At 40.3% G+C, this 25197-nt stretch overlaps 1 protein-coding gene across 1 annotated transcript; it reads right to left on the minus strand.

The window, feature by feature from the left end:
* Positions 1-1236: 1236 nt before the first annotated feature.
* Positions 1237-23518, minus strand: VSTM2A (V-set and transmembrane domain containing 2A). The gene is made up of 5 exons (XM_060108765.1): positions 23443-23518; positions 21446-21612; positions 20301-20351; positions 17183-17519; positions 1237-1325 (listed from the first exon to the last, which is right to left on the minus strand). Exons 1-5 carry the CDS (start codon positions 23516-23518, stop codon positions 1237-1239), a joined length of 720 nt encoding a protein of 239 aa, XP_059964748.1.
* Between the last annotated feature and the right edge of the window lie 1679 nt (positions 23519-25197).

Genomic DNA, 25197 nt, shown 5'->3' on the forward strand with positions numbered 1-25197 from the left:
TTTTTAATTGGGAGACATTAAAATATAATTAGCAGCAAATAACAGAATGACAAAGCTACAAAAATTCATAAAGGTCAAAGGAAGCAGCATTTTTAAGCCACAGCCAGAAGTGTTCTTCCATGAATTTAGGGATTCATCATGAGCACTTCATCTACCCCATATTCACTTCCAAGGCAAATTTTCTAGGTGCGACACTGCGTTTTGACAATAATGATGATGATAATACAGGAATGGCTGTCAAAACCAGAAAGCTTACATTCTTCAGAGTCAAAAGATCCTCAAACCTCAATAAACACCACATATAAAGGAACATAGCAAATTTCAACACAGCATACACACAGCAAAATTAATTCATTTATCAGAGACCGATACGATTTTGAATACGCATTTTCCGGAAGGAAGCAGAGGGCAACAGAAACCATCTGTAACTGTCAAACCTGTGGAAAGTGAAACAATGCATTACAAAATCCCCACAATATAGGAATAAGTGAAAAACATGTTTTATCCAAAAAAAAGTTGTTTGATGACCCAACATATACTTATTTGTATATATTTATACAGAGAATGATAAAAATCAGCTTGCATGACGCTCATAGTCTATCTACTTTGAAGTTATATCACACATACTATAAGCAATTTACAGAATTTATCATTTGCATATACAAGAATGGCAAAATGAATTAAAATGCACTGAAATATAGAACACTCAAAATGTTTTTATATAAACCTCCCAGAATTGACAGGGATTGGCCATAATCAGCACTTGCCATATTGAACAAGAACTACAATCAAGAAAAAGGGAAAAATTCAAAAAAATTATCTTTTATTATTTCTTATTTAAAACAATGTTTTCATTGTTGACTCGCAGTGTTGAAAATTTTGTTCTTGCCCCCAGACAGGAATTTTCTTTGATGATAGTTTATGTTCTGTAGCCTTTTGATCTCTGCTTACTTCCTGCAGATAATGGGTCTCTTAGTAGGAAATCAGTGGTACCTGTAGTAAATATTCACTATACCGATGACGGTCAGGCCAACCCCTGAGCAGTCAGTGAGATGATGCTTTGAGTAGCCGAAAGAAAAGTAAAAAAAAATAGATCTTGCTATTAGAAAATGTTCTATCACTTCACACTAATTCTCTTGAAATAAAAGATCAGTGATTTGCCCAAGAAAATGTTATGAACAGAGTGAGATAGCCTCTTCGTTTGTTTCTGAAAGCAGGTGCTCCTTGTGTAGGTAATTAGAGTACAGTGGGTGCAGAGTGGTGCTTGGAGTTTAGGGTCAACTTTGCTGTCCGCTCCGTAGATTTTACAGGCGATTTGCTCTTTGCTTTAAGAAGAGAAAGTGATATTGGAAAAAAGTCAGCACTTTAGACTAAAGCAAAGCACCCTTCACAAAGCCACAGACAAGAAGCAGGACAGAAAGTCCATGGCTTGTAGCTATCCTCGCACCTGCGGAAGAAGTTATAAGATATTCGCTCATCTCGAAGATTTCCAATGCTCCTTATTAGGCTGTTTTAAACACATACATATATATATTTAATTAGCTCGCCAGCTTGGCTCTGGTGCCCATGAATGTCTTGGCATGCACTGCAAATAACAACACATACAAAGTATTTCAGTCCCGGGAAGTGGTCTTGTTTGCTTTGTCTGTTTTCAAGCCATGCCATCCCACAGTTGGGAAGACTTAGAGGAACAAATGCAGATACTTTTCCCTCAAGTAATTCTCTGAGGATCATTCCCTATAGTCATTTGGTTGTTCCTATATGGGTGTCTAAAACAAATCCCCTGTTTTACCACTGTAAGCGTAAAACCACAGGAGATAAAACCCAAACCGAGAGCAGCAGGCTTCTCAAGGGCCTGCAGAACGGGTTCTGGGGTGGGTGCGTTGGGGTATCTGCTTTTAGAGGAAGATCTTTCTCAACTTTTTAATCCTTAAAATCTGAAGAAAAGTTAGTGCTATCAAGAGTTGGAAATTTTTGAAAGCGCTCTGAGACTACATAAGGGAGAGAATGAAATAGTCTTTTTGCATTTTTCTTCACATATTTTATCCAGTAAGCTACAAATGATGTATTTAATACCTTTATTAGTGAGAAAACAAAAATGTGATGGACCTCAAAGCATTTCTTTTCTTCTTTTTTTTTTAATTTAAGAAAGGTTAAAAAGATTTGAAAGGGGTGAGGGTAGGAAAATTCAATCTTTTGAATATTTCATCTAAATCATGTTCAAGTCCACATTGGCAATGATAGAAATTGTGGTGTAAACACATGCCCTCAAAAAATCTCTGTAAATATTTGGGCTTCTAAAGGGGCTGTTTATCAGACTCATATTCCTGTTTTCAGTTAGGTTACTTTAGTGTCATCATCGATTTGCCTTCGTTCAGGAGGTGAGTCATGTATTTAACACAGAAACGTAATGACTGAGGACCCAGAGGTTAGTGGCGGGTCTCTGGAGAGTGTTGCTTCACTCAAGCTGGGTGACAAGGTTCAAATTGCAAAAGTAAAGTACAGTCCACATGCAGCTCTAAGTACAAAGATCATGCAAGGAAAACATATAAAATCTATGTAGAACCACTAGCATCAGAGCTTTCCAAAATTAAATATATGCCCTTGTTATCTTTTGAAGAGAGACTCTTTGACAGGGATTCAATCAATTAAAAAAGAAAGAAAGAAAATGATTACGTCTCCTTAAATTGCTAACCACACTTGACACAAAGTATGTCTGATGTTGAATAAAGGTTTTAAAAATACTAAAAACAATAAAACCAAGGAAAATGATTTGCTCTTCAAAAACAATATTTTGTGAAATGGTTTCCTTTTCAGCATGAACATTGCAAATGGGCTCAAACTTGCTGAAACTGTGAATTATGCAGCTCATTTCTCGACTAATCAACCCTTCACAGGAGATGCCCAACATTCCTGTGAGATTTGAAGGGAACAGCTATGTCATTCTAACCCAACATTTCCTATCACACTGTGCCCAGTATGTGCAAGTTAAAACAAAAGTTACATGAGCAGTATAACTGGAAACAAACCCAATGATATACTGTAAAGAGTATTTTAAAGTTAAAAATTTGAATAGCCATCAGATATGCAATAAACCATTGCAACACACCACTTTTTTTCCAGATTGTAATCATTCACCCACTCTAGGCACCTGCATTTCCTAGCATATTTTTCATTAAATGAAATTTATTTCTGTCAAGCCAAATATATATTTTTCTCCTGCACAGTAAATTCTAAAGCAAATCTGTTTTGTCATCAAATCACAGATTGCTTTGCTCTTCTTTCTAGGTTTTATTTATGTCTGGAATGAAGGGGTATGTGCTCCTTTATCTTTGTAATCCCAAAGACTTTGACAGTGAAATCTGAGAATCTAACATGCTATAATTTACCCTGTGTAATTTTAACAAATAATCATCATAGTCAATTTCATTCAAATGTACACTATTCTGAATATAATATTACTATTTATCAAACATGTTATGGTCTATTCTAGAGAAAATTAAGCAAATGTTTTTTGTAAAATGCAAACTTTGGCCATGCGTCGTACTCTAGTCTCATTTTTACAAATAGAAACATTTTACTGTTTTGAAACAATGAGATTCAGGATTGCAATCAGAAGCCCTGAGTTTCAGTTTCCTCTGCAGCCACTCATTTCTGAAATCCCAAATAAGATATTTATTTCTTTGATGTTTTCTAAAATGAGCATAATAATTGTTTGCATATTATTGTTTTATATATATGTTTTCATGAATATGCCAGACATTGTGTTTGGTTATCTCTTTTGCTTTATTTGGTTTCCTTTTGCTCTATGCCCAAGCCACACAGGATAACCTGTTATCCCCTAAGACGATCATGCATTTAAACAACTCTTGCCCTCAGATAGCTGCGTTCCATTGTGTCTGTTCCCACCAACTAGTTGTAAGCTCTCTCTCCTCTGAACTTCCTCTGTATTCTGGTTTTCCCTCTCTTGTGGCCTTAACATGGCTCACATTGACTTGTAATTCATTATATTCATATCTTACCTCACTGATTACACTATAAGCTCATTAAAGGCAAGGATGAAATTTTAGCAATTTTTTATTATTCTCAAAGTTTAAAACAATGCCCTGAGTTTTTAAACTTTTGTTCCCAACACAAAATACCCTGTGAAGAAGAAAGGGAAATGCTATTATCTAAATTATGGGAAGAAAATGTGCAGATAACATGCCTCGATGAAGAGTAGCCTAATAGAACCTAGAGATTTCTCTCTGACTCAGAGTGTGATTTCATGATGTCCTTTGACTTCAACTTAATAATGATACATTTCATTTGTTTTTATGCTTATAGGTTTCCTCGGTGCTCTCTCAGGTGTAATTTCTCATGCCTTTGTAAGGTAGGGGGAGGGAGGATTTGCTCCATTTTGCAAATGGAAAAGTCTAAGAAGTTTTCTTAGAAGTTTAATGAGTACAGACACTTAGCTTCCATTTTTCAGCCCTTTTTATACATCATGCGATAGCACATCACATCGGCCTCAATGGGATGTGGACATCGGGCATGGCCCAAGACAGTGTCTGTGACAAATGAGTTTGGCCAAGGAGAAATAGGAAAAAAAAAAAGCCTCAAATATTTTATCTTCAGTGTGTATAGTTATTATTTCAGAGAATAACAGAAAATTTCATCTATTTATTAAAAAGAAAAACAAAACAAAACAACAACGAATCACAACAACACAGAGTCGAGATCTTGGCATCCTCAGAGGTCAGGTAGAGAAGGAGACATTTATCACCATTTCCTCAGTCACTGCATCCGCCTGCCTGGTTTAACTCAGCACAGCCTTCCAGTCGGGAAAGCCTGCCTGGCCCTCATCTGTCTTGTCTGATGGAAGAACTTGGCCCACTTTTGCACCTTCCATCTACATTGCCATGTCTTTCCTGCATCTACAGCCATGTGGCTGGAAGACACTGGGCATACTGAACAAAGCTGCACCCTCTTCTCCTTCACATCAATCTGCCAAATGGCTACAGTGGACTGGGTACCTGCTACATCAGGGAATATGCATACATGTTACATGCATACACTGTCTTAGTTCATCCTCTCATCAGCCCAGTAGAGTAAACATACAAGTCAGGAAAATGTAACTCAGCAGCATGGAATAACTCACCCTAGGTTACACGGTTAATAGGTAGTAAAGCAAAGGTACAGAAATGAAGAAAGAGCAATGCAGTCAGATCGGCTCAGAGTCTGGATGTGCTTCTTTCTGAAACTCCCTGAGGCAAGCAACCTTCCTCACTGTCTCCACACCTGTTAGATCAAGATGTTAAGCTATTATTTAAGTGTACATTTATCTTTTCAGCGAAAATGCACTGGCTATAACACACTTGAGAAAAATTAGAAAACTTCTTTTCCCCAAGTCTGAACTGATGAATATTGAATATGAAAACACTATCCGCTTCTCTGTTTTCCTAAACATTAATAAGTCAAGTTTGTTTTCCTCCATATAGTGTGCCAAGTGTCTGATGATATAATATTTTGCACTTTTCATACTGTAGTCTTTTAAATCTTGAAGGTTCCTCCAAATTCTTTAAATATTTGAATGAGAGGTGGTTCAACCACTGTTCTTGCATGCCCTCTTCTTTCTATGAACTTCTCTTTTCTAAACTTTTAATTCAAATTTTATAGTCTGGGACCAGGAAAGGTTAAGTTGATGTTCAAAGTGCAACCATTAGTGACAGGAGAGAAAGACAACCAGAGCTCTTGGCCACCAGAAAATATATGGGATATGGGTAATTAATTCAAAGAAGGAGAACGTTAAGACAACTAACTAGACAATTTATCCCATCTATGTCTTGCCAGCTCTTCAAATATCCTCTTTCTCTTGGCTGGGATTATTTTGTGATGGGTTAATTTTCTCCGTGAACACAACTCTTGGTTTCGATATACGGAAGAGCCATAATTCAGGGCACCTGTCTACAGATTTAAGTACGATTCTCATAGGTTTTTCTCTTTTCTTGTTTGAGCATCAGTTAGGGTCAAAAGGAGCAAGAAAAGAGAAAGAACACAGTTTCTCTCCTGCTGTGGCTCCCTGGTCTGACTCCAGCATCTTTAGTTTGTAGAAGTGAATATTCGTGATGCTTATCATATGAAGAAACCTAAGAATGGAAATTTTCCAATAATAAAAGAAGCAACACTCAAATAATTGTTTTGCTTGTGAAGAGGCTAAGCTTATAAAGAATGGAGTGTCCGTTACAGCTCTAGGGACGGACAGGCCTTTGACTTACCTCTGTTTCATTACAGATGCCAGCTTTAAGATATGAAAAGAGCTGTGTGAGAAAATTTGAGCTAGTTTTTTTTTTTTTTTTTTTTTTTTTTTTTTTTTTTTTTTGCTGTACGCGGGCCTCTCACTGCTGTGGCCTCTCCCGTTGCGGAGCACAGGCTCCGGACACACAGGCTCCGCGGCCATGGCTCGCGGGCCCAGCCGCTCCGCGGCATGTGGGATCTTCCGGGATAGGGGCACGAACCCGTGTCCCCTGCATCGGCAGGCGGACTCTCAACCACTGCGCCACCAGGGAAGCCCTGAGCTAGTTTTTAATGCAATTTTTATTCAGGTTTGCACATACTAAATCATGACTTAAGGGGAAAGGTCAAATAATAGGATGGTTTTATTCTATAATTTTTTGAAAAGAATATCTTTTTATTAGATTCTTATGGGTCCAAGGCCGATTTCTTCCAGAAACCCATTTTTTTAGAAGAAACAGGCTTCATTTTGACCTAATACATAAATCGCCTGTTTTACTTTGCCCAGGCATGTCGGCAGCAGCTGTTTAAATTTCCTTTCCTGCTTTCCTTTAGTCAGCAAATTTCCACGTCTATTCAGTTCCGAGGCCTCTTACTGTAGCTGAGGGAGCCAAGTGCAGCTGTCCACATACACAGGGTCTAGGTGACAACGTGCATGGGTGATACCCCACTCACCACAGAATGTTCTAGACTTTTTTGCTTACAGCTAATCGCTGCAGGCTTTCAGGGTTCCTACCTTCTACAGCGACTCAAGAATGGGCAAAAAAATGATGCTGCCTACTGCCTGCTAAGGCCACAGTGCATCTCTCAAAACAGCACATTTTCACTGTAATTTGACTTATTCAAGTAGGAACTGATCTTGGTGCAGACAGAGTGATGATTCGGACAACAGCAGCTAATATTTCTTTACCTCTGACCATGGTCCCGGGAGGCTGCTATATGATCGTTTTGCTGATTAAGGAAGTGAAACCGAGAGAGATTATATAACACACTAAGTTTGCTCCATGAGTACATGGCGGCCGCTGAGACTCAGAACCAGTTCTGTCTGACACTATAAACTGATTTGCATCATAATCTCAGCTGGAGAGTCTTCATTCCAGAAAACTCTAAATTTTCTTAATTCTGCCTATTAGAAATATATGGAAATATGAGTGGTTTTGACAAAATGGGAGAATATAAATTCATGGAAAAACAAAATATTTTCCAAGAATTAAGTTTAAGGCTACATATATTTAATCACTGCTTTAACGCATAAATAAGTGATTCATTAAGGGCACTCCATTTACTGGTGTATAAATAAATACTGCTAAAGTGCTTGAAACTATTTACTCACAGTTTAAATATGCCATCTGTGGGTATGTTTTCATTAATGATCAAACTCTTTATTCATAATGAGAAGGTAGATATTCATCCACACCTTGTTGGAATGATCACAAATCCACATTATGGATCGCACACATGTGTAGCCTTGTTGCACTGACACTCTTGTTGAAGTATCGAGCTTGTCTGAGGGCTTAAAGAAGCTCATTCAACTCAAGAATAACTATGAGGGTAAGTGGTGCCAATGTGGGATGGCTTTGCTGAGGGGCTGTGATCCAGAGCACTTATCCCATCACACGTGAGGACACTGTCCTAAGGAAGCTGATAAGAGGTGCTCCTATCTTTTACAATTTGCTTTAATTCAAGCATTGAGAGTGTAACATATATTTCTATGCAGATAGGATGCTGAATTCATGAAGAAATGCTCTCAGACTTTTTCGAAGCAGTCATATGAAATAAAACATAATAATCATTTATAAATCTCCCAGTGTATTGATTTATAAATGATGGTGCAGTCATCATCTCCCAATGACCGCACCACTGCTCACCACTTTGATCTCCCTCCAAACTGGGGGCTCAGTGAGTCACACAATGGAGAGGAAAATGATTACATGACATTTTATTTATGAACGTTATACGTGCTTGATTTATTTTATCAATATATTTATCAAGATCACACCCATTATGTTTAGAAAAACAAAAAGAATAATTTGATGGTCAGATTCTCCACCCAGCTCCCAGGAAATAAAATATAATGTTCTTAATTTCAATGCTACTAGCAATTTCTGAGGACATCACTTTCATAGTAGTGCTTTCAATTTTCATATGCACACGTGTACATGCATGTATGTATATTTTGTCATGAGCTTCACAATCACACAACACCTTTATTATACTTTGCCTCTCTTTGTTTATTTGTTGAATATATTTTGTTTGTTTTCTCTCTCAGGAGCTGTCATTGGCCTCTTTTTAAATTTGGGAAATTTGAAATAATATTATTTTTTTCTTATAAGAAAAGTAATGCATTATCAATGTACAGATGTTATCAATACAAACAAAATAATCAAATAATTAAAAATTGTAAGGTATCTTGACTTTTGATGGACATTTTCATATATTTCTTGTCATTTTTATACGCACATATCTGAGGTTGATTTAAAATTTAGTATTCTTTATTTTTTCACTTTAAAGTTTTGTATCCTATATTTTTTCACATTATATTATATATTCTTCATTTCTTCACTTTAAAATTTTGTATCCTATATTTTTTCACATTATATATTTGTTGTTTTCTAATTTCATTAAACATTTTTGAAAACATGATTCTAGAAGGTGCTTAATACTCATTGTATGGTTTTGTCACATTCACTGCGACACTTCCCTACTACTCTTGGCCCTTTGAGTATTTCTGGCTGTGGGCAGACCTCTGTGATACGCATCCCTGTTCTTGGGTCTGGGTCTGCCTCTCTCCTTAGCTCCTTGGAACTTCCTCCCAGGAGCATCATCTCAGGGACAATCTCAAGTCCTGTGACTTATCTTTCCTGCCAATTTTCCCCCAGAAGGGAAGTACCATTCACCTTGCAAGTAATGATACAGCAGAATGCCTGAGTCACTGTAAGCTTGACACATGTTGATTTTTAAAATCTTTGCCAAGATTATACATGTCAAATTTTTTTAAATGACTAGGGATTTGACTGGGACTGCAGTAAGTCTACAAATACTTTTGAAAAACCTGACATATTTATAATGGTGAGCTTGTTCATCCAAAAACACCATATTTACTCATTTATTCAAACCTAAACTCTTAAAAAAGTGTTCTAATGGTTTTCATCTTTATACTGCTTATTTGCTACTGCCTTAAAAAATAAGATATTTCATACCTTTTTCTTGTTGCTACTATTGAGGATTATATATTATGCCACAAATATTTTGTTTGGTTATTGCTGTCATATGGAGAATTGATTAAATTTTATCTTTACCTTGATTTTATCAATATTATTTGATCACATCTGATATTTCTAAGTCATTTGGAGTGGATCATATAACCACTGCATCTGTAAAATGGACATTTTCCCTTCTTTTCCTGAATATTAGACACAAATATTTCCTTGTCTGTTATACCACTTATTAGTTACACTTGATTTAACCAAACAAATGTTTAAAATTATTTATAGTAAAATGTTATTTTCACTTGTATATTTTGTAACTTTAAATCTTCAAAGTCTCAGACCTCTAATTTCATGCTGATCTTCCTATGTCGAATATTTCTTTTCTGCTCAGCTCTTTAATTAATTGACATTCATTTGGATATGTGTTGTAAATTGTAATAATATGTTTCTATTTGTTATTTATTAATTGAATAAATCCTTCCTTAGTTATTACATGTTTAATTCATCAGATATTATTTTATCTTACCAGTTTTAGAGATTCCACACTTCTTATTTTCTTTCATTTCTATTCATATTTCTGTTCCTTTATGGCCCTCTTAACTCATGGTTATTTGCTAATATACTTTAATATCTGGTAGGTAAAGGGGAAGAGAACTAATAAGGGCCAAGCTCACTCACGTGCCAGGTTTACTCTGCTAGACATTTAAAATACATCATGTCACTTAATGCTAACACGACCCTTGGGGCACATGTGTCACTGCCTCAGTTTTCCATATAAAGAGCCTGAGATTCTGTGTGCAGCTCACTCAACAAACGAGCTGGTAGAGAGTGAATCAAGGAGTCCAATCTGTATCTATCTACCACCAGAAACTATGCCATTCTTAGTATAAGGTTCTAAATCCATTTTGTTTCTCTCTCTTTTTAGAGCTTTTAATAATATTCTCACATGTTTATATTCTCACATGTTTATATTTTCAGTTACACTATCTATAACTATTTTGTGATTTAAGAAATTCCAAGGGTCTTTTTGGAAAGCTTGAATTTAATTATGGTAGCAGCCAGTGTGTATAACTTCAGCTTCCTAAGACACATTCTTTATTCAGGTCACACAGTTCAAAGTCCTAAAAATCCTTTGGAATTTTATTATTTTTTTACCAATAAAGTTAACCATCTAGTTAGAGCCTTAGGCAAGACAGCTGGTGGCTAGTATCATATGTAGTTATGTTATGTAGGGGACAATTTATCATCAACTAACATCATTGTGATAGAAGGAAAAAAGGAAGCTCTGAAATTATGAACAATAAAACATAAGTCAAGAATGAAGACCCAGTCTCCTTTCTTTAACTCAGTCACCTACACACAGCCAACCAGGAAAATATTCGCCACAGTAGAGCCAGGTGGTGGAGACCATTTACTCTCATCATTTCATTGCTGCTGTTAATAATAATAGTATATAAGCACATGCAATAATAGTCATATTAACAGAGCAGCTAGTTGTCACTTATTGAGAATTGATTGGTGACATGCTCTCTATGTATGTAATTTCATTGAGTCCTCAAAACTCTGTGAGAATCATACTACAGTTTCCATTAAATAAACAAGGACTTGGAAGTACACGCAGCTCTGTGTGATGGCCACGAGGTGTGAACAGTCTCTCTCCTTAACAATTGTGCCCAACCCCTCTACTGGTGAGAGGCCCCTGCAGGTCTAAGGAGCATCTTCCAGTGGATTTCTGCTCCTTTGCAGCTGAAATGAATGCACCTGTGTCAGGCTATAGGTGGCAGCAGTGTTCCCTGGGAGAAGGAGACTTTGCCTTTCTTTTCTCTTGGAGGGCTCTTGTTATTTTAACCAACAGAGTGAGGTCTTTCCAGCAACTTCTCAACCCGTTGGTCATCTACCCAGAAAACTGCTCCTCTGGAAGCTTCCTGAAATCTCAAGGATCATGAAATCATTCGAGACAAGACCTTAAAACACTGGCAAATTCTGCTTCATGGCTCCTCGATCACAGAGCTCCTAGTAATCACAAATGAACCTGAAGGAACCCTAAGGTGGCCACGCACTGAAAAACCCCTCTGGCACACAGCGGAGCCTTGGTTTTACAGACCCAGCCAGTTACTGAATTTCAATGAGTTAAGTTAAACACAGCTTGCAGGAGAATTTAGCAAGTATAGACTCCCAATCTACGTAATTCCGTAAATCCGGTTCAAGTATAGCTCTAGCAGATTCCTTAGCCTGTATTATCCAAAGCATTGCCTCAAATCTATTTTTCACCTTATTCATAGATGCTTGATTTACATAGCAGCCATTTAACTGATAGAATTACAATGATCAAATTAATTTAGCCTGTGTAAACAGCCAAGCTGGATCATTTAAACCAAAATCAACATTGAGGTCTGGATTATACATGTGGCTCTCTACCTGGATGCTGTGCACCATTTCCTCATATTTTAAATCAGGAACATAATTTCCAGCATGACGCTCAGCCCCTTATCTCCCTCCCCTCAGCAGCTCTGAAATCTGTTGTAAGATCCTTCTTGCTAACTTTGGCCACTTTTGGAAAGCTGCCATGTTTGTCAGCCACAGAGGAGCTTCGGAGCCCTTGGTTTCTAGCAGCTGTAGCAGCAGCTGCCTCTGAATGCTCAGGTTCACATCATGTTGAAAACACAATCATCATATTTCTGAGTTCAGAGAATAAGTATTCCTGCTGAGTGACTACACGTGGAAACATAACTACAGCTTAACCATGGCCAGTTTTCTTATGAGTGCCAGCTGTTGATCACAGGAATGAAGAAAAGTTTCACAAAAGTCCATCACATTACTGGAAAAAATAATAGCAAAAGACCAGTTTCTAAAAGTGTATTTTGTAGCATCACACACATGCACACACATCTCATAGTAAATAATAAAAATTGTTTTTCTCTCACCCATAAGAACTCTTTAGAGACAATGATTCTCATAATTTACTGCACATAAAAATGCACATTTCTGCTTCTAGACTCAGAAATTTGTCCTGGGATACGAATTTTTAACAAGCTCTCTGGTAAGTCTGGCACAGGACATCTGCACTTTGAGAAACACTGTTTAGGAGTCTTGATCATTTTTGCAATAGTGGCAATATTATCTATTTATGCAAATATAATTATAAGAAAAAGAAGATAAAAGCAGAGACATACTGGCCCTCTCTCTTTTCCTTTTCTTGCCACACATGAGCTCCACGTGTTCTAGGCACTTAGAGGAATGCAAAAGGAAGTGGTGACCTTTGTAGCCAAGAAGTTATCTTTAGGGTGATCACCTACCCTATTTTGCCTGAGGGTCAGGCCTCCCAGAAAGTGGGACTTCCAGCATTAAAAGGAGAATAGCCCCAGGGAAAAATTACTATAAGACACAACCAGGGCTTTAAAGTAAGTGTAAACAAACTGCTGTGGGGACCTTAATGAGGAAACAGGCAATTCTAAGACAATAGGAGAAAGAACATTTCTTTTTGGTGAGAAAGCTAAGATAATAAATTCGATTTTGAATATTTGAGTTTAGGGGCCTGACCTGAATATTTATTGCTGTGAAACAAGCCCCCATAAAACCTAGTGTCTTAAAACAACAATTTATTATTATCTCTCAGGAGTCTGGGGGGGCAGTCAGCTGGGGCTGAAGTCAAAGGCTGGCTTCAGTCAACAACGTGTCTTAAGGCAGCTGCATTTCCTACTCGGTGGCTGGCTCTAAGTGGCCACAGCAGAGGCTGGCTGTCCCCTTACCGGGTAGGTCTGGAATTGGTTGAGGTGGCATTACTCCTTCCCATCTCACTGTCACAGTGGTCACAGGCCAGCCCAGGCTCGGGGGGGGGGGTGTGTGTGGACAAGAGGCACCACACGTCAATGGCTGGTGTCAATAACATGCAGGGGCTCTGCTCTGCACTGTACTCGTGGGACAGACATGGGGAGCATGACGGGGACAGCGGGGTGCTCTCGTCCGGCTCTCCAGAGGGAAATCGGAATCGGAATACCAACAGATAAGTTTTCTAAGGAAACGTTAGCGGTCGAAACCACAGAAACAGATGAGATCAGGGCATTGAGAATGGGAAAAGAACTACATTTAAGAAAGGAATTTAGGAGGAGAAGCCCACAAAGAGAGGGGAACACTAACAGCCAACAAGCAGGGTCCAGAGGGGAGTTTAGGAGCCCAGCGACTGGATAGCTTCCCCCCTGCCCCCCAGGACTCGGGACACGGGAAGGGGAGACGGGAGGTCCAGGGGTGCAGGGGGAGAGCAGAGGTGTGACCTTTGGGGGGTCGGGGCTGGGCTGTAGTCACAGTTTTGTTGTCCTGTTGGCCAAGGTTGGGGGAGAGGACCCATAGAAGGAACGTAGATGGGGGGAACAAAGGGAGGGAAGTGGGGTGGTGGTGAATGGAGGGGATGTTTGGCTTCTGTAAGGAGTAGATGTTCTCCATGAGAAAGGAAGAAACACGTAGAGAACGGTGTAGTTTATTGAGGTATTTGGGGATCTGTTCTCTGTGCAGGTGGAACTAAACCACTTCATGCTAGAATCAGGAATTGTTACCCTCAGAGCACCTACAGGATACTCTTCAATGTCAGTTATGGGTACAGACAAAGAGCTGGAGAAAAGAAACATCTAAGGGATGGCAAAAGCCAAGTTCTACCTGTTTGCTTTATCATTTTTTTCATTGTTTTGGTTCTAATTGCAGATTATCAACTGGAGGTAGAATTAAAAGAACTTAATGAGAGATATCATAAAGATACAGCCCAATGGGATAGTCACATGCTCACTAGCTTTTGGAAAAAATCTGGGAAAAGTAGATATATTGAATGATAGTTAAATCTTTTCTTTATCTTGTGATATATAGATGGTAATAGATTATTTTTCCATCTTTTTTAATGTAAATTTCTGCTTTAGGAAAACTGGGTAATTCTATGACAATTTGAACATTATATATGTGTATACATACAGAGTTATTTTCAGCTAATACTTTTCCTTCATAGAGACACAGAAATTCTCTGACAGAAAAAGTATGAATTAAGAGTTGAGTATTCAATCTAAATAGTTCAGTCAACTAAGCCGAAAACTATGATGAAACTAAAAGGCTGATAGACCAGCCTTTGGTAACTGGTTGTATTACAGTGTCATATATACCACAGATGATGCATGCCTCCCTGTATGAAGTGAGAATAACAAAAGGCTAGTATAGCTTTTGGCCTGTAAAGGCAAGATTTTAATTTTTGTGTCTTCATCATGTCTTGCTTTTAACAGAATAAGAAAAGAAAGATGCATGGTTAATGGAATTTACAAATACTTTGTTTCTCACAAATGAAAATAGAAAAAAATATAAACCCTTTGAAGAATGGAAGTATGTCTTCCATTTTTGTGTCATTGTGCCTGGCATATAAGCTCTTGAAAGGATGGAGAGTGAATAAATGAGTGAATAAATGAAGCGTGGGTATTGAAATCAGCTTTATTTGAATATAACCTGAAAAATTATAAAGTGAAATTATAAATCAGGATGTGGGTGTTACAGGAAATATAATATTACATAAATATCCATCCCAAATATGGTATTTTATGCAATAATTGTGCAAGCACAGAAACTTACACATGAATAAAATTGGTGGCTGAGCCACCCTAGCTTCTGCACTAGAAGTTAGAAAATGTTAAATGTATATAAAATATTTTCCAGTATTCACTGGTAGGAAAATATAGAAATGAAAAATGTTGCTGTATTTCCAATTAATCTTTGCTATAGCAGATAATTTTTAGTGGAAATTACTTTGAATGGATATGGGCTTCCATGAGTCAGCATCCCCTGTCTCCTTTCACTCTTCCTCTAGGACAAGCAATGAGTGAGGCTGGTGATGGGGTGGAAAATGAGCAGTGCTTTTTAGTTGAAAACTGTTAGAAGTTGTGTAGAGTTTACCACTTAGCACCAATCACAATACTAAGAAAGAGACTAAAGTAAAACAGAACTTCTTAGAGTATGTTATTCAATCCAAAACGTAAAGAGTTTAGAAATAGAACATTTCATTCTATGCTTAGAATCCTTCACTTGGGACAGGTAATCTGTCTGTTTGATTCCACAGAATGGATTTATGATTTCTGGCCTGGAATATTCTATGTAGGCTAATAATTTCAATTCCATGATTTGGAGTCCTCAACAGTTAGGCTGTAAACTGTTGGCTGAGGGGACTCTGTGATTTTGCATATAGTGTCTAGCTTCTTCTTTTGATGGTATGAAAAGGAGGAGGGCAATGTCTCCAAAGATATAAAATCTTTACCAAATAATGGCTACAAAAATTATAACCATTAGGGGTGTGTGTGTGTGTGTGTGTGTGTGTGTATATATATATATATGGGTGTGTATATATATGTGTGTGTGTGAATATATATATATGCATATTCTAGCTATGGTTTTTTTCTTTACTTTGGGATATAAAAGAGATGATAAAGAGGAAAATAAGGCAAAGTCACACAAATTTGGGTTCAGAGAGGCTAAGCTGTCTATTCATCAGACTGACATAAGTTGCAGTGACCAAGGCATGCTGGGATAGCTGCTCCCCTACATTTAAAGGCAGGACAAACTCACAGAGACCCTGAGTTAAGCTCAGGACAAATCATCTCCATTAGTACGTGAAGCCTAAGGAGGAACCTAGAGCGGCACACATTATTATAAAAGTGTTGCTTACAAATAAGGATTTAAAGATATATGTACATATACATATTTCTCCATATAAATGTAAATATATAAAGATATATATATATATATATATATATATATATATATCATCCTGATAAAATGATGAGATTTTTTCAATGTCATGGCTAAAAAGAATCTGAATGGTAGCAATAGAATTTTCTATTACCAACAGTAGTGTCAATAATTCTTCAATGATAAACTATAAAGGGAAAAACTTAAAAATGAGAAATTATAGATTTTATGCTCCCTTCATCCTATAATATTACGTCAAGTGTGTTAGCGAAATACAGAATGGTCTGGGGTGGTGTTAAGTACTGCCTACCCCAAGGTTAAAACCTCAATGAGTTTCCACTGGCTGAATGAGCGCATAAATTAATGCTATTCAGAGCAGCTTTAACTTGCACAGCTGACTTAGGAAGCGTGTGACTAAGCTTGACTAAGCTTCTAAATTGGCATCGGAGCCACACTGACAGGAGCTGCCTTATCTCTGCACCACTTTCTGCCTTTCACCCCACCCCCCTCATTTCCTCCCATTATCATCATCACTTTCATCACAGGCAGCTGAAGTTTCTCCTTCAAAATCAGAAGCCCTTGGAGCTTGGTCCTGCTTAAGGCTACGGGTCCCTGAAAATGTGGTGTGTCTCTTTCATTTACATGTTGATTAAGTGAAAGTCTCTTAATTTGGGCTATTATCGATACATAAATCTGTAGAGAAAATAAACATGCATTTATAATGCAACCAAACATTACGTGATTTATTGTGCTTATAATGTGTAAAAACAGAAGGAAAAGAAGTCCAGCTCTCAGATCCCCTGGACATGAAGCACTGCCAGCGACTAATGGGCAATTCACATCCTCTGGGAAGGCCAGCCTCCCTGGCTCTCATAGCTCATCCTCATTTCAAATGAACTAGGTCTCCAATTTTAAAACCGTCATACATAAATCTATCTACTCTGACCATCTTCCTGCGGAGGGTTTATGAGGGGTAAAATGGGTTTCCATACCTGATTGTGGACTTTGTTTGGGGATTTTGGCTACCGCTTGAGGGCTGGAAGTGGAGAGCACTCGCTGGTTGGCAGAGCTGTGCATGCTGCCGGGAGCGGCCGCAGAGACATTCTTGCGAGGCTTCACATCCTGCAGCCACATGGGTGAGGCCTCGAAGGCCTGCATCCTCCGAGCATGGCTGTTGGCGTTGACTTTTAGGTAGGCCTGGGCTTTGTGTTCCTGAAGCTCTCCATAATTGGCGTCGGTCACCCTGCATTCATATAAGCCTTCATCCTTTTTCCTCACTTTGGAAATCTGAAGCTTGTGAGAGATGTCATTGCCTTGGACTTTCACTGTCTGAAAAATTGCAAGTAAAAAAATAAAGTGCTACATCAAGAGACTGGGTTCCAGTACCTTGTCCCAAGCTTGCTAACGCTGGAAAATTAAAGGGTCTCATTATTCTCACAGCCATAGGCTGAAAGCTTTTTATTTTCTCAGCAGTCAAATTGGAAGACCTTATTTATCCTATTTTACTAACACCTGGATTCACAAGATCATGGAGACATTAGTTCAATCCAGCTGGACTAGATTCCATTAGCCATGTGGTTCCCATTTCCCAGGCTGTGGGACCAGCTCTGCCATGTTCCCATCATGGGACTGGCCTCTGCCTGGTGAGCTCAGCTGAATGAAGCACGACTTAATGAGGCTGAGTGTATAGTTTACACAGCCCCTCTCCCTTCTTCACTGCTGGTGACCGCTCTTGAGAGATCAAAAAGACATGTTGTTGGTCACGACTGAGTTTAAGTGAGAATGTGCCTTTTTCCCCACTTTCGGATGATTACTAAAGGGAGTGACAAAATAGACTTGGACAGTAATGTTTTTTTCTCAAATTGTTGGTGCAGTCTGACCTATAGTTATGGGGTGGCATGATTTAGGGAGCAGATTAATGTCACCTGAAATCCTATGGCTCAGAGTACATACCTCCTGCTACCATAGGGTCTGTGGGCTACTGGAAATTGAGATGCCATCAGTTAAACACTGCTTTGATTTTCAAAATAGAAATTGACTCTCGTTTCTACCAATAATTTATATGCCAGATTAACAGCAAGATTATATATAAGGTTATGTATAATATATAAAATTCTATTATATGTAATATATATATATATATATATATATATATAAGCATCTTTATCAGAACTAGATTTGATATATATCATCCATGATTGACAGAATGATGGACTTCATAAGACATTCAAGATTTGAGGATTTGGATAATCTCAAAAGATAAGAAGTGAGGAAGGCATAAAGTTATTTCTCTACTGGCCCTTACACTTTCAAATAGCCATAAGTAATTAAGAAAATTTGGGAAGTGTTCATCTGGCTTTTACATATAGAGTTGTATATACAAATAGTTTCCAACATCTGAACCATAAGTATGCATTTATGTGTATGAAAAATTACATATGAATATTACTAATACTGTAAAAATAAAGGGAATCGATAGTTTCAAATATATTTTCAGCTGGTCTCTGATTAAGGTTGGGGCAGAGTGCTTATATTATTATTATCCCACTTTACAGTATAGTAAACTGAGGCTTAGGGGGTTTGGGTCAGTGATTTTCAACACTGACTGCCCACTAGAATCATCTGAGGAGGTTTAGAAAATGCTCTCATTTGGATTAATGCAGAAACACTGTGTGCATCTCTGGGGGGCAAAGCTCATATCAGTATTTTGTGAAAGCTCTCCTGAGAATTCAAATTAACTGCTGGCTTAGGACATACGTTCAAGGTCACACAGCGGGTAAACTGGGAACACACTGCTTTCTACCTCAGTTTGTGTCCAGAACTCTTTCCAGTTTACTAGATTATATGAACTCTGGGCATAGATAATACTGTTAGCAGTCGTGTGCATGGCTACGCATCTGATTGCATGCTTCCCTAGGTCAAGATGTGTGAGGCTGCTTCACCACTGGTCTTTGGAGGGTTGGGATACGGGTGAAGGAAGAAAGATGAATAGGAAATAAACAATCTATCTAATTGTATGTGTATGTGAAAAATGAAATATTTAAGAAAAACATCGTTAATAATGGATCTTACCAATAAAGCTTTTCTAGCACTGTCAGAAAACAAGAGTTTTTGTGATATAAGAATAATTGAATTGAAAGATTCTAAAAAGTCCATGAGTTTATGAATAGAAACTGGAGTTTCTGGTTTGTATCTTATTTTTGTTTGATATTTTCTTCCATGTTGAGATTATACATTTAGATTGGAGAATCTGATTTTATTAGTATAATACATTTTTACACTTTTAGTTATAATAGCCTCAGAATAAATTTCTTTTTAAAATGTGGGTCATTGGATTTTTAGATTCTTTATACATATATTATTTCTAGTAATGGTAATTTGTTTACTAATTATCAACAAGCTGAGCAGTTGTACAGTATAAAGTGATTCTAGATGGCTTCATCTGAGGTGTAGTAAAAAAGATTTTTTTTCTAATTTCACTCACAATTATGAAAAGTAATAACCAGCAGAGTAGAAATACATCTCTGTATTATCAACAGGTTAACCTCCTCCAATAATGCTTTTATATTTATACTGGCTTTTGGTTTTATATTTACATTTATATGATTTTGAACACTGGCATTAGAAATATGTTGCATGCATTATGAATGACGTTGAAGTTGAGCCGTTTTCATTACAACTTCAACACTCTGTTGGATGCTCTAATTTTTTTCAGCCTGGGAAGATTTTCGTACCGTTAGTGTTTTACTTGCAATTGAAGGATAATTACTGGTATCATTTTGAACGGATATTATTAGCATTGCAGCCCTTTAACAGTTATGTAACTGTTAGTAAGAGCAAGAATAAAGTCTCACACACTTCTTTGGGTGGCAAAATGACTCCCTAGTAATTGTTCAAATATCTAAGTCATTAAGATAAATAATTTTATTGTATGAACTCTGCTTCAGTGTGTATGTATCCAGTGAGGTAAGACACGACACAGACAGCGGGCTCTCATCCTGTGTATGCAAGTTGCCTGTTTCAGGGGCAGTAAGTTAATAGACTTTTGAAAACCTGAAATTCCTAACTAGTGCCCCCGGGACCGAGGGCAGCCGTCGTGGTGACACTTACGCTGATCTTGGTCCCGTCGCCGTCGGGGTCCCGGTATGGCAGCAGCTCCGTCTGCGGGAGGAGGAGGGGAAGGGGGGTGGACATCGACGCTCAGACCGGGCCCGGCCTGAGCCCTCGGCCATGCAAACCTAGCGGGGGGGGGGCGCTGCCCCGGGCCGCCCGGGGGCCGGGCTCGGGGACTCGGGAGCGGGGATAAGGGGCTCCGGAGGGTGGGGACTGGGGGGCGGGGGCTCGGGGAGCGGGAGAATTAGGGACTCCCGAGAGTGGGGATTCCGGGGTGGGGACCGCGGAGGCTGGGATTCCCGAGGGTGGGGAATAGGGGGCACCCGGGAACTCGGGGGGCTGCGTTCGGGTCAGGCCCCCGGGGCACGCCAGTCTGCGGGACGGGACTCTGCGTCGTTCCCGGCCCGCGCCCCCTCCCTGCGGTCCCTTCTACAGGCTTCCTCTCGCCCCCGCACGGCCGCCGCCTCTTCTGCAGAACTGTCTGCACCTCCGTTCAGACCCTCGTTTCCCCGCCCCTCCGCTCCTGCTCTGTTCTCCTCCCCTCCCCGCCCCCTCTCCACTTGCGTCTCCTCGGGTCCCTCCGTCAGTCCCTATCCCCTTCTCCCCTGTCACCCTTTCTTCCCTCTCTCCCCGCCCTCCGTCTCCCCCCGCCTCCCTCTCTCCCCCTCCACTTCCCCTCCTCGCTCTCTCTCTCCCCCCTCTCCCCCCCCCTCTCCCCCCCATCCCCCCTCTGATTACGGCGGAGGTGAGAGAAACCGACGGGGGTGGAGGGCGGGGGTGATGGAAACACCGACATAATTCCTGTCCTCACACCACCGTCCCGAAAGGGACATTGAGTGTCCGGGGATGTATCAACACGGCAGTGCCATCACGGACAGCTCACAATGACCCGTACGAAAAGGAGGAGGCTATTCCCGGTCTTTAACCGGGAAAGACTGGACAACATGCCTTCCCTTGGTTTTAACGTGGTGTCACCAGGGCACGCGGCTCACCCCCTGGCATCCCTGGGCGTCCTCCTTGCCGAGAGAGCCAGGGGGCTCCCCATGGGCGCCCAGGCATCATCTTGGGCCCGACCCCAACTGGACACTCAGAGGTCTAAGTCAGTGGGTGGGACGGACGCGAAGGCGACGGAACTCCGCTACCTGTGCCCCGGGTACTTCGGCCCCGGGGTCCAGGTCCTCCGGCCCCCGCAGGAACCACCACTGGATCTCCAGGTACACCGAGGCGGAGCCGCTCTGGAAAGCGCAGGACATCTCCACATTCTGCCCCTCGGTTGCCGTCACGTTTCGCGGAAACTCGGTAAATTTTGCTGCAAAACAGAAACGCACCCTTTTGGAATATGCACACCACTGTTGACAAGGTCTTTTGAGAGCTCACTACATTTTCCTTCGACTTAAAAATAAATAAATAAAAACCGCAACAAAAAGCCCTCTGTGACATCCCAGAGGCTCCCCAACCCCTTTTCCTTTGCCTCTTTCTTGTCTTATTTTTGGTATGGTGCCTAAATCATTTTGTTTTTGATCAAGTCCAGATAATGGAAAGGTTAACAAGCTTGCCAATAACTCCCCTCTGTTAGCCAAGATGTCCACAGTTAGATACAAATACCTTTTGTCAGACTGCAGTATTCCCCAAAACTTACTGAGGGTTTCAGTGAAGTATATTTTACTTATATTTATATTTAAGTGTATTTGACAAATCTGTCAAGCTGATACAAGAGGAGAGCCTCCTGCCTCCAAGTTTGTAAACAATTTATGACTAACTGGACGTTTCATGTTAATAGAGAAGGGATCATGATTATCCGTCAAAATTTACATTCCTAATATATCATGACACTTATTAGCAATTGTGATTCAAAGGCTACAGCAGTGAAACAAGTTGCACACTTTCTAAGCTGTGGATATTTCTTCCCAAATTAACCTTCATATTTGTTCCCATCAAGCAACTGTATTGTAAACTGTCATACATCGTGGGATGTAAGAATCACACACCTGGGCTTGGTTCAGATTAAAGATTGTTCTGAAGTTACTAGAGACATTTTTTCCCAGCCTTTTCATTACCAATCTTGACACTGCTAGTTTGCAAGATTCATGGAGTCATGGTGAAACTCACAAAAATATGTTTCCTCTCTCCCAAAGGCACTTCTCCAACATGGAATGCTTTGGATGGTTGTTCTTATCCTGTCTAAGAAATATTTTGCAAAGAGCTGACGATTCCCTAAAAGTCTTGGAGAGATTTGTGGCTAAAGGAAGTGCACAGCTACAATGCGAACTCATGGGGAGGAGGGCTGAGGGGGCTGCAGAGCCGATTCAGGGTGGATGGATGCACTTTTGCCCCCACTTTTCAATGCGAGGCACCATCAGTGTCTCTTTCCAAAATTTTTTTTAATAAAATCCCAACATGATCTCTATTGAAATTGAACTGTATTTATACTTAGAGGAAATGGGAGATGTTAAGAAGACATTCTGATCCGAAAAGGACTCTTCCGTTCAAGCTGGAAGAGTGTGGCATTTCTGTTTGCAGAAGCGATGCAGTCCTCTGACAGCAGAGGTGTGATTTGCTCATGATGCTGAAATGATCACTGCAGCCTGCGAAGTCCTAACAACTGGATTTAGCAGGCTACTGCTGCTGCTGCTGCTTGTAATGCAAGTCGTGCCTTTTTATGGGTCCTCAGAGGAGTCTGTCCTTTGATAAACACACAGGCAAACGAAGTCACACGGACCCAGAAAAAGGAAACTCTAAGCTCATACTGCCTACATCGAGGAGGAGAGCTGGCCATGGAGAGTTCCCAATCCCCAGCTCTGTTTGCGATGATTATGTATGCACGAGTGGTCACCCTGTGCATGCACACAGATAGAAGGGACACACACACACACACACACACACACATTCACTTATAACCCTGTGTTTGTGCTCACCAAGGAACCCACCTCGTTGTCGGGCACCAACTAGATCTGCTCTCAAATCTAGCAGGGCTACTATTTAATAAACTTTAAAGAATAATGCCAAACAGAACATTATTCCTCTTACTTGCTAAGCACCTCACCACATCTGCCTGGTCATTCTTTGAACACAGAGAAGACACACAAACACACACTCACAGCGCAAGCAAATGTATATTTGCCAGTGAACACAGACTTACCTTGAGAAGAAAGCCCTTGCTGTACATATAAAACGGAAAAGAAAACAAATCCAACATACGCCAAAAAGATCCCCATCGTTCCAAAAAAAAAAAAAGGGGTGGGGGTGGGGGTCGTCACATTAGTGTAGCCAACAGCCAAAAAGACCTAAAAGAAAGGGATGCCACTGTCTCGCGGGCTCGGTCTCAGCGCCCGGGGCGCGGCGCCGCGAACATCCTGCTGCTCGCCGGCGCGGACTGGCTCTAGGGATGTGGAGCGGGGAGCCGGCGGCGCAGTGCCGGGCTGGGCACCGGGCTGGGCTCCGGCGGGCTGCGCGTGCACACCCGGATCGCAGCGCCGGGCAGTGCCTGGCCACTCGGCCGCCCGCCTTCAGCTTCCTGCGGCGGGTCCGGCGTCAGCCCGCGGCGTGGGGCGCGTGGCGCGGGGACGGGCGAGGGGCGGGGACCTCGCGGGCTCGCGCCGGCTCCCCTCTCCGCGCCGCGGCGCCTTTAACTCCGTGCGCGCCGGGCCGCGCTCCGTCTACGCTCGCCTTCCGGAGAGCGGCGGCATAGTTCCTTCACAAAGTGCTTCTTCCCCGTCGACTGACCCTCTCTCGCCTCGGCGGAGGCTCGGCGGGCGGACCGCGGTGGAGCGGGAGGTTGGGGCTTTGCTGAAGACGGGAGGGATGGGACGGGGCGAAAGACACTGCTCTGGGGCGATGAAAACAGCCATTGGAGGGAAATGTCTGTTAACCAGTTATTAACTGCTAACTGGAATGAGCGCAGGCTATTATTTCACACGAATTTATTGCTGAGCAGCCTCTAGTGGAAGAGAAGCAGCTCATGCAGGGACCGTACCACTCTCGCTGGTGAATGGAAGAGACGTAAAGTACAAAAAGTCACGTCTTGAGAGAATGTTCCAGAGAGAAAACCCAGAGCACGTTTACTTTTATTTTTATTTTTAATTTATTTTGGCTGATTCGTATACCGCTCCGCCTTCCCAGCCTCCATCTCACGTGTATTTTGTATTGTGGAGTGGAGGAGGGGTTTCAAACACCATTAAGGTCTTTATTGCAAGGTCTATTTTTGTTTTGTTTTGTTTATTTGCTCTTTTTTTTTTTTTTGCCTGACACAGTAATGATTTAATGTTCCCTAAGATTGTATTAATAAGGAATATTGTTTTAGGATGAAAAAGCACAGTAAGTTTTAGGATTTGGAACAAATCTAGCTATCTTCCCTAGAGAAGACTTGAGAAGAAGAAGACTTCTATTTCTTATTAAGAATCTAAAAACAGTATCTGTCTCCTTAAAGACCCTATTTGTGCATATGAAGTCTAACCGTTAGTGCATTTAAATCTTTTTAACAAAATTAAAATCATTTGCCATCTAGGCACAGTACCAGATATTTCATTCCCGCGCTTACTTCTATGCAACTCTGCTACAGATCTTTGGTATTATTTAGAAATATAACTCAGTGTTAACAATGCTGTCAGGAAACCAGTGCAGTATATGCATTTTCATCTTGTTGATATAAAATTTGTAGTTGGCTAATTCCTTCACTGACCAGAAAAAAAATTACCGTCGGATTATTAAACCGCTTATCCTTCTGCTGAATACAGCAGTAACTTAAATGATCAGAAAATTAAGGCACAGTAGCTTCATAACAATATTATTATTTTCTGAAGATATATTTATTTTTCACTGTGGTGTGTGGCAGAATATAAGATGTGGAGAAAGTCGTGAAGGACATTTTATATCTGTTCATGTTTAGGCCAGCAAG

The sequence above is a fragment of the Mesoplodon densirostris genome, chromosome 9 (genome assembly GCF_025265405.1).
Source record: "Mesoplodon densirostris isolate mMesDen1 chromosome 9, mMesDen1 primary haplotype, whole genome shotgun sequence".
Lineage (NCBI taxonomy): Eukaryota > Metazoa > Chordata > Mammalia > Artiodactyla > Ziphiidae > Mesoplodon > Mesoplodon densirostris.

What these genes read in the sequence shown, in the direction of transcription:
- VSTM2A (XM_060108765.1), bottom strand. Translation starts at nt 23,518, where the DNA reads ATGGGGATCTTTTTGGCGTATGTTGGATTTGTTTTCTTTTCCGTTTTA. An exon ending in GCAAGGGCTTTCTTCTCAAG is followed by an intron (nt 21,613 to 23,442) that starts GTAAGTCTGTGT and finishes TCTGTTTTGCAG; the next exon opens with CAAAATTTACCGAGTTTCCG. An exon ending in CCGAAGTACCCGGGGCACAG is followed by an intron (nt 20,352 to 21,445) that starts GTAGCGGAGTTC and finishes CTCCTCCCGCAG; the next exon opens with ACGGAGCTGCTGCCATACCG.